Source organism: Lottia gigantea (genome assembly GCF_000327385.1).
Source record: "Lottia gigantea unplaced genomic scaffold LOTGIsca_29, whole genome shotgun sequence".
NCBI lineage: Eukaryota > Metazoa > Mollusca > Gastropoda > Lottiidae > Lottia > Lottia gigantea.
In genome coordinates this window covers 2,086,037-2,096,614 of record NW_008708943.1, presented here as the reverse complement: position 1 = coordinate 2,096,614, position 10,578 = coordinate 2,086,037, and the positions used below count along the sequence as shown (strand labels likewise).

General features: G+C 33.5%; 1 protein-coding gene across 1 annotated transcript; it reads left to right on the top strand.

Annotated features, from left to right (window-relative positions):
* Positions 1-3,607: 3,607 nt before the first annotated feature.
* LOTGIDRAFT_215812 (hypothetical protein) lies at positions 3,608-10,073 on the top strand (the record flags this gene model as incomplete). Its single annotated transcript, XM_009056884.1, has 13 exons — positions 3,608-3,712; positions 4,337-4,727; positions 5,141-5,238; positions 5,436-5,545; positions 5,883-6,126; positions 6,405-6,644; positions 6,919-7,081; positions 7,420-7,556; positions 7,947-8,077; positions 8,382-8,559; positions 8,884-9,000; positions 9,469-9,651; positions 9,981-10,073. The coding sequence occupies exons 2-13, from the start codon at positions 4,370-4,372 to the stop codon at positions 10,071-10,073; spliced, it is 2,052 nt and encodes a 683-aa protein (XP_009055132.1). The 5' UTR covers positions 3,608-3,712; positions 4,337-4,369.
* Positions 10,074-10,578: the final 505 nt, after the last annotated feature.

Sequence of the window (10,578 nt, the reverse complement as noted above, 5' to 3'; positions counted from 1 at the left end):
CTGACTCATCCAGTCAGCTCTTCTGAACTCCCAACCTCTGTTGCTCAGTCTCTTCCTGGACAAGTCAGACCTCAGTATCCGGGACCTCGACAAGCAGGACCTCATCAAATGCCGCACAGTACTCTTCCATCTAACATGTCTGATCATCACCGTCAAATGCTGGCACAACAGGATGCAGGATCTCAGAAAATGGTAACCTCATCAGCCCACCATTTCACTCCTGGGCACAGACCACCATTGTCTGTCTCAATGCCTCATGGAATACCAAGCAGCATGGCAGGCCCTCACACAGGTTACCATAATCGACCACCAGCCCCTGGTCTACTTGCATCTGCAATGAGCCCAACAGGGTTCCAACATGGACCACATCCTCATCAAATACCAGGCTCATTCCCAGGATTGCCACTTCATCAAACATCTGAGGCTGTTTCAAACCTGGAACATTTTGTATCATCTGCTAGCATGCCTTCAGCCATCAGTAATCAGGCATCATCATCAACCACATCCACACCAAGTCCTCATCTGACTTCACCAGCCTCTAGTACATCACCAGCTATAATGAACATTAAACAAGAGCCTGGAACAGAAGCTAGATTATTAGGTGAGAAATTTTATAAATTGTATCCCTTCTTGCATATTTTCTTCATAGATCTTCAAGTGAGCAAATACCCAAAGGGGCCAAGTTACAAAAAAACCGAACAGATTAGCATTGAATATATTTTGAATTTTGGAATTTGAAGTTTATTTGGACTTGGAAATCTCAACAATTGTTAATGTTTTAAATTTGATGTTATATTTAGAAATGGTAAATGAAGACACTGAAGGTGGAGAACAGAGACCCAGTCAGAATGTGTTGTTAAAACAACTGTTAGCTACTAGTAGTGCTCGAAATCTGTCACAGGCAACTAGATCAGAGACACCAAGCTCACAAGGAGTAAGTTTACTAGCTATTCTGTTATAAAGCTGTTGCTTAAATATGAAAAGTAAATACTAACAATTTGCACAACAAAATTCAAAATTCAAATGTATTCATATGAAGAAGTATACCAATCATAAATGAAGAAGTATTTCATAATAAGTGGTATTAAACTGGTAGTAAATATGACACTCCCTGTTTTTTTTTTCAGACTGATGATGCCCTGCCAGAATTAACCCCTGAACAACAGAGACAGCTTGAGATGATAGAAGAAATGCCAATATATAAAGAAGCTGATGTGTCTCAAGAAGAATGGGAGAAAAAGACACCTGAGGAACAAGAGGCAATTATGGGTAAATTCATTTTCATCTGATTTTACAGTTTGATTTATTGCCATGAAATTAAGAGCAAAATGTGTCTGTCATGGAACATGCCATCTTTTTTCAAATGCTTCCACAATTGATTAAGAAAATTGGATCTTTGGATCCTGTTTTTGTGTTATCAGGTGATTGTCCTTTTCCAGAACGAAGGAAACAAGAATATGAAGAAAAGAGACGAAAGTATGAAGAAATACGAAAGGCAAAGAGAAAAATTGGTCAACCGCCAGATCAAAAACAGAAACGTCGTAAAAGAACGGAGGGTGGAACTGGAGCAGATCCTCCACAACCTGGAGTTATCAAGCGACGGCGGAAATCGAAGCTCAGTAAAGAATTTAAACCATCTGGGCCTGAGGCAGAGTTAGAAGTTATGTATGAAACATTCATGTATCAGTTAAGAACAATGCCTGCTGTACCTTTACAAGAACCAATGTTAGAACTTCATCATAATATTATACCAATCAAAGGAGCTTCCACAAACAAAGGTACTTCACTTACAAAACTTCTTTAATTCCTTGCCACCATTGAAAGACCCAGGATATCTGTTTTTGGTACATTTCATGCAAATCTTTTTAATTATTTTTTTGTCAGACTGGACTAATTTTTATTATTATGTACATTTTTAAAGGTGTAGAAAAATTTTGTCCCATGTGTAATTTTGAATGAAATGGGTAAGATGTAGATCTACAAGAGATACATATTGATCAATTCTAATTTGATTTTACAATACTAAGTTTTAAAGCCACACTTATCTTTAGTCACCAACAAACCATCTTTTTTGTTGTAGAAGAGAAACTGAATGGTAAATATGGTCATGGAGTATTTGATCAAGAACCAGACTATTATGGCAAACTGATCTTATCTCAGATGTCCCCACGATCTTTACGAACCTTACCAGGTTTGGATAAAGCCAGCAGACGACGATTTTTGGGTATGACAGACAATGCTTCACCATGTAAGAATTTTTGATATTTTGTTTTGTTATGTTTGAGAATTGCATCTATATGTGATCTAAGAACTGAATTTTCTGTACATTTTGTTTGCTTCTTTTTGTTTAAAACATAAAAGTTTTCAAGAAATGTACTTATGACATTCTGCAATTTGAATTTATTTTTGCTTTGATCTAATGTTTAACATGAATAGAGTCAGAAATTAGTGTACTGTATAAAAGATATTTTCAAGACGAACTGAAATTTAAAATCAAAAAGAAATTTGACTGCAAACTTAAGTTTATATTTGATTGTTTTTGCAGTTGACATGAATGATCGACAAAGATACCAATTAATGCCTGATAAAGATGGCGGATTATTGTCACAACAGTTGTTGTCTGAATTTAATAAAGAGTTACAGTTACCTCCCCATCCTAGAATCGATTCAAGATTAACACTCATAAAAAGGTAAAGATTATATATTATGTATTATTTATGGTCACAGAATTTTTCTGATTTACTGTAGTGTAAAATGTGAGCATTATATTCCCAATTATACAGTTATTGATTATGTCAAATTAAGTTTAATTCATGAGTATGAAATTGTCTTTACAGAATTGGCAAAGGATCGACTGATTGTCACTACTTATATATGATTAAGTTTAGAAATATATTATTTTATTTTGAGACTATTCTTATTTCAGCGAGAGTCCTGATACTGTAATTTCTTCATCATCCCCTGAATTTGGATTTGGTGAACAAGAATCAGTTGATTTCCCAGCATTACGTCCAATAGAGCCTGCTGAATCTTCTCAAGATGGCAAGATCTCTCCTTTCGTACCTTTAATTCAACCAATCCCCATTAAATCTGAGCCAGGAGTGAAATTGAAAGAAGAAGAGGAAGAGGAAGCAGAAGTGAAGATGATCACAGACGGTCAGAACGAATTAAAGGAAAAAGATCTTGCATTGGTTCCAGTAACGAAGGGGGATGAAATGATCACCAAAAAGTTACCAATCACATCTGGTCTAGTCAGTCCATTCACCGATCCTAATTCTGACCAACAGGTTTCAGTGACCTTAACCTTATCAGCATCTGCTGCAGAAGACATAGGTGGCGTAATCGCAGGGATTGCAGATCTGTTACAGATTGCAATACCACCCACTTATGAAGTCAGAAGAACACCATCACCAGAATCTTATAAAGTACAAATGACTCGTAAGTAGTTTATTCATATGAATTTTTTTTTGCAATTTGACATAAAAACTGATGTACGCCTACAAACTATAAATGTATTGCATGTAACACAGTTTAAAGTCTAAATAATTTTATTTTGTCATGAACAGATAAAGAACAAGCTTTGAACATCCACTCCCTGGTGAAAGCAAAACCTAAATTCTGTCGTCATTGTGATGTGGTAGTTATAAGTTCTGGTATAATCAAGAAGAAAGCTGATCTACCAGTATTAACCAAGGAGGAACAGGTCAGGACTGTTTTATTTAAGATATTCTATATTTAATACCAACATTGCCCAAAGAATTTATTATGTACTGCATTTTTAATGTACTTATATTCATTTGTCTACAGTTATGATAAAGTGCTTCAATTTGAAAGAAGTCAGACAAAATATATTTTATTGATTGCTATGGTTTTAATAGTTTGATTATGTACAAAAATATCTTTTTCTTGATATTTCATTTTAGGGTTTTCAAAGTTTAGAGTAGGCCTATAAGTATTGCCATTCATTCAATGGATTTCTTAGTTTAATCATGACTTATTCATTGAACTTTCTGTTAATTCAATCAACCATTTTTGGTTGTGTTAAAATTTGATTTTTTAATGCCTGATTTCTATGAATGTATTTTCAAATCATGATTAATAGTTAATTTAGTAAATCATTCTTCATTTAATTTTATTGTTTAACATTTGTTCTTGTTATTTGTGTTTTTTATTTTATGTGCTCCTCTATTTCATTTGTTAGTTCCATGTTGCTCATTCATTCATTCATTCTTATTGATAATTCCTCTCACAAATGTATTTTCATTCTTATACATTCATTATCATCAAGTCATATCATTGAAGATGTGCACACTAAGATTATTCTAATATATTCCAGGAATCTGAAGGAGATGATGTGACATTCTGTAGTATGAATTGTTACATGCAATTTTCTATAACTCATCAGTCAGCTCATGCACAAGCCATGGAGACCAAAGAAAGTGGAAATATCGTGGAGCATAAAAGCGTGGAGTCAACACCGACAACATCCCCACGTAATGTCATGTCAGCATTATCAATTACAACAACGCCACCTAGTGGATCATCATCAGCCAATCATACTCTCCCATCAACGCCGACCACCCCATTACTTACACCGAACTTTGTAGCTCCTAAAGAAAGTCCCTCACCTAATACCCTCAGTCCTCAGATAAAGTTTAAACAGGAAGAGAAGATGAGTAGAAAGTTAAAAAGAATGAGCAGTATGACTTCTGATCCTCCAAAGGTTTGTTTCATTTCTTTGTTATTGCTTTTTTGATGCTGAAAATAATTTTCATTTTGCTTATTACTCTAAATTTTTGTTTTCAAAGACAACCATGCTACCCCTGCTACACAGTTTATTCATTCCTCATGAAATGCTGAAAATATTTTACTTTTGCTTATTTTTTCCTATTTTTGTTTTCAACGAAAACAGCATGCAATTGCCATTTATTGAAGAACAGCCTGTCCATTGGAGCAATACAATGAAAGGTGTGTGCAGTAGAGACGTGTGATTTCATTCCAAGCAAATATCAATAAAAACATAAAACACTTCTTGGTAGTGAAATGATTTATCCTTGAATTTAATCATATGTTATGTGATGGCTGATGTTTCAGTTGCAATCTTTGAAATAAACATATGTGAAATTTTTGTAGCCTGTAGTCAAGAAATGGAAAGATATACGATGGAAATATTGGGATATTGAAATCTCTGAAAGTTTAGTCAAAGTTAAGAAGCACTCTAAATCAGAAATCAATGAGGTAAGTTTAAAAAAGTTCAGCCATGCTTTACTTATTCATCATCTTCCACCTTAACATCACGTGACAGAAAGAGTAAGCAACTCCACCTGACTAGAAGGGAAGTTACTCTTGTTTAGAAGGGACTAATCTAGACCACAAAATATGAATTTTGACATTAAGGACTAATTAATGACTGATATTATTTTCTTTATTCCTAGTTATGGGCTAAATTAGAACTATACTATAAACCTAATCCAATGCCTGAAGATACCAGAGTGTGTTCCTTCTGTACATTAGTTGGTGATGGTAAACCAAATGGTCCTGGCAGGTAGAGTAATTTACTATCATATCAATATCACATAGTATATCTAATTCAACGAGGCATTTACTGAATAATGCATAGCATATTAGATTCAACTGTGTAAAGTTAAATGATATTGAATAATGCTTGTAAAACTTCACTACTCTAACTGACTTATATTTAGGTTTATTAATTTTCATGTATTGCTAATATGTAAGATATACAAAAACTGGCTTAATTACACTAAATCCTGGAATTTTTGTGTCTGGATTCTATTGAGACACCTTGTCTGAAGAATTTTATATCAGTGAATACCAGTTATTCACAGAATATATATTCCATCAATATTTGTTGGTTATTGTAGGTTATTGAATTTAGATGTTGATAAATGGGCACATCTAAACTGTTCACTGTGGTCCAGTGAAGTATATGAAACTCTAAATGGAGCATTGATGTCTGTAGATATAGCTTATAAGCGTGGGCTAACTGTGGAATGCCATCGCTGTAAGAAAGTTGGTGCTACGTTAAGTTGTTTTAAAGTACGTTGTGCCAATTCTTTCCATCTACCATGTGCTCAGGATGCTGGCTGTATGTTCTTCCAAGATAAGGTATGGATCTTTCACACTGTTACAAAACAACTTCTCATGATGCTTGATAAGGCTTGAATAATAAAACAAACTCAGTGTATCTAATGACAATAAGAGGGTTTGGAGATTTTATAGGACTTTAGACAACCTCTTCCCATAGAAGCCATAAAATTTCCGTTGGAACTCATTTTTGTATACTGTTTGCTTTCTAGCCATTTCAGTATATCATCTTGTTGTCAGAGAATTCATGACTTACAAGACTAAAGTTGATGTCTTAATTTTACATATTCATTTTTCAGACAATATTATGTAGTAACCACTTACCAAAAGGACCAGTAGAGAATGAACTGTCATCACTGGTGGTCAATAGACGTGTCTATATAAACAGGGATGAAGATAGACAAATAGCTAGTATGATACATCAAGAAGAGGGCAACCATATTCTACGTATTGGTTCTCTCACTTTACATTGTATTGGACAGCTATTACCACACCAAATACAGACCAATAACTTTAATACTAGAGAATATATTTATCCTGTAAGTACTGATTGAGACAGGAACTTTTATCACATTGGTGGCCCACAGGCACTTGAAAAGAGACTCTACATTGTGAATTTTGTTTAGAGATTCTATTGTTGGATATTGAACCATCTAATGAGAGCAGTGCCGATAATAAAATATTTCTAGAAATTACAGGTATTCTTACCTCATCAACAGGGTTAAAAGGAAAAATGCTTTTAAACATACTATTAAAGGAACAACATTGGTCTACAAACTTTCATTCTTAATTTTATACGATCTTTCTTTGCAGGTTGGATTCCGAACAAGCCGATTCTACTGGAGTACACGAGAGCTGTATAAACGCTGTCGTTATACATGCTTCATACAAGACAATGATGGAAAACCTGAATTTGCCATCAAAGCTACAGAGACTGGTTATAAAGATCTTGTTTTTAAAGATTCTAATCCTAAAGGTCAGTAATTACAAAATCCATAAGATTTAAATGTGACATTAAAATGCAAAAAGGTAGTGATAGTTCATATTTGAACAAATATTAGTGTGCATAGTTACTGTCAGATATCTTTGGCTCAACAACTGTTAGTGTGCATAGTCACTGTCCAGACCAAAATGAGTGTGCCTGATAATTTTATTGGCCTAAGTACTGCTAATTCGTATAGTCAATGTCAATAGTCTTTGCTCAACTATTTTTAATTCTCTACGATGTGTGTGCATAGTCACTTTGAATATCCTAAATCTGCATTGATTTCTTGAATGACCAAAAATACCCATGTTTATGGTTTTATTTTTTAGATGCCTGGATGCAAGTGTTTACACCTATAGAGAAAATAAAACGAGAAAATGATTTAGTTAAGTTGTATCCATCATTTGTGACTGGTGAAGAAATGTTTGGTTTAACTGAAACTAATATTGTTAAAGTATTGGAATCAGTAAGTATCTTTCATATTATTGGTTTCTTGTTGCTTTCTTTAAGGCAATGATTTCAATTGGAGATGTTGTTTCTACTTATAAAGATATACAGTTGGCTGCATGACAACTCTCAGCCTAACAGCAAAAAGTGTCCTGTTCTTTTTGGCACAAAATTTCTTTGACTGCTGTCATAAGGCAGCTTTAAATCAATTAGACAAAATCTTTTGGCAAGAGAACAAAAACCCATACATATTTCACAGGCTCCATCAGGTTAGTTGATTTGATGGGTGTTAACTTGTCAAATAGACCTACATCATAAGATCAAAATAAGCAAATTCACAGAACAGGAACATATGATTTTTGAGTTGTCATGTGGAAAAGTTAACCATTACTCTCTTTTGTGTTTGCAGCTTCCCGGAACAGATTTATTAAAAGATTATAGTTTTAAATTTGGAAGATCACCATTGATAGAGATGCCATTAGCTATCAATCCTACTGGTGCTGCTCGAACTGAACCTAAATTACGAACACACTTCAGAAGGTAATTTTACTTTATATTGTCTAGGAAGACTGCTAATTGCTACCTGTGATTACACCAACCAGTCAAATTCTGACAGAACTTCATGCATTAAGCATTGAGATATTTTAAGTAGATGAGAGTCTGTGGCAGCAGAAATTTGTGTCTTTTCTTGCCTTGGCAGACAGATGACTGTGCTTCTTGGGTACTTATAAAACTCCCAAGTTCTTTCTTGCTGCTGGTAGGATACTGCATTGTCATTCAATCTGCCAAACCAAATACCATGATCAAATTTCATGAAGATAATGGAACGATGTATCTATTCCAGACCACATGCTTTACAAACTAGCAGTTCATCACGATCTCTACCATCAACAGTAACTGGTGTAACTGGAGATATTAACTCTCCGTATATGAAACAATTTGTTCACTCTAAATCACAACAATATCGACGTCTAAAAACAGAATGGAAAATTAACGTCAATTTAGGTAGATCAAGAATTCAAGTAAGTACAGCTGTAATTTTTCAGAAAGCTAATAATTTTGCAAGAGTTGTGTGAGAATTTATAATTCATTTAGGCTTGTTTCAAATCCTTGTGAAATATCTAGTAAAATTTATTTGGATACCGGTACTTTAGACAGATATATATTGTTTGCATGGCTGTTTTCCAAGATAGATTTCAGAACGAAATAATGATCATACTTTGTTGATCTCTTGTATGGCATCAAATTCTGCCATTGAATCTATTAACTTAACTTAATTGATATAAGATATATGGATCAATTGAATTTTAAAGGTTTATTTTAAAGATGTATTTGTATGTTTGTAGGGCCTGGGTCTATTTGCTGCTAAAGACCTAGAGAAACATACAATGGTGATAGAATATATTGGTGATTTGATACGAAATGAGGTGGCCAATAGAAGAGAAAAAACATACGAAGAACAGGTAATATTATTGGAAAGAATTACTTTCTGTTTGGATAAATTCTCAACCCTAATTATCCTGTGTATTCTTGTAGGTGTGTATTGTCTTATTTTATTGATTTGTGGTCAATAGTTGTCAACCTTCACAATCTCCTATCTCTAATATTACATAGAATTCTATAACTGTAATCTTGGATTGACTGAACAGTGCCAGAATCTCCACGATATATGTATGACTATAGATATAGTACTATCTGTATTCTATACAATGATATATTGAACTATAAATGAAACTATTGTTATATATTGTAGAATCGTGGTATATATATGTATGACTATAGATATAGTACTATCTCTATGCTATATTGAACTATAAATGAAACTATTGTTATATATTGTAGAATCGTGGTATATATATGTATGACTATAGATATAGTACTATCTCTATGCTATATTGAACTGTAAATAAAACTATTGTTATATATTGTAGAATCGTGGTATATATATGTTCCGTATTGATGATGATAATGTAATTGATGCTACTATGTCTGGAGGTCCAGCACGATACATCAACCACTCCTGTGCTCCAAACTGTGTAGCTGAGGTGGTACCATTTGAGAAAGATAGTAAAATTATTATTATTACCAATAGAAGACTGAGTAAAGGAGAGGAAGTAAGTATATTAGATGATATTTGATTACCTTATAGGCTCCTGGATTAGTGTGTTCGATACTTAGATTATATTCCTTGATAAGGACATTTCAACAGCATAAGATCTGGCATTGTTCTTACTTGTTTTTGTATACATCCAGACTAACAGTTCAGTACACAATAGTGTAAGTAGTAATGATTTTTAAAAATCTGACCTGTTTAGCTTCAATTTCTTTTTATTTTAGCATATAATATACTTTTTGTATTATCTTGGCTTATGTTGGCCTTTTTATGTTTACAGTTTATTTTTATTATTTCATTGAATATATGATGATTATTTCTGTTTTTCAGTTAACCTATGATTATAAATTTGACTTTGAAGATGAATCCCACAAAATACCATGTAGTTGTGGAGCAGGTTGCTGTAGAAAATGGATGAACTGAAATATGCACAGAGTAGAGTTGAAATATGTTAACAGCTGGTCTGTTTCTTGTGAGTCAAAGAGTTAGGAAGGGCCTGAAAATGAAATATGTGAAAAATGGAAATATTGCGCACAAGTTTTCTGATTTTGTGTTAGATATATTTTTCACAACCTGAACATAGACCTCCAACCCCAAATATAGTGTAGAATCCTATTAATGACATCCACATGAAAATCATGTGAGTGAATGCGATGACAAAATTTTCTCACTGAAATACAGCACAAATACTGTTACTTGGAACAAAATCTTCCAAAAATTGTGACCTATTACGTAACAAGATGATTTTAAACCAAGAAAATACACAGACATTTTTTTCATGTATTCTGATAGTGCTATGCAGATTATGAACATATTTTTTACATACTTAGTTTCATTTTTCAAATTTTTTGTGTAATTAAGCTAAGTTTTCATACATCTTTGTAATAAATGGTAATTCACTTTTCATTGTAATTAAGATTTTTTATTC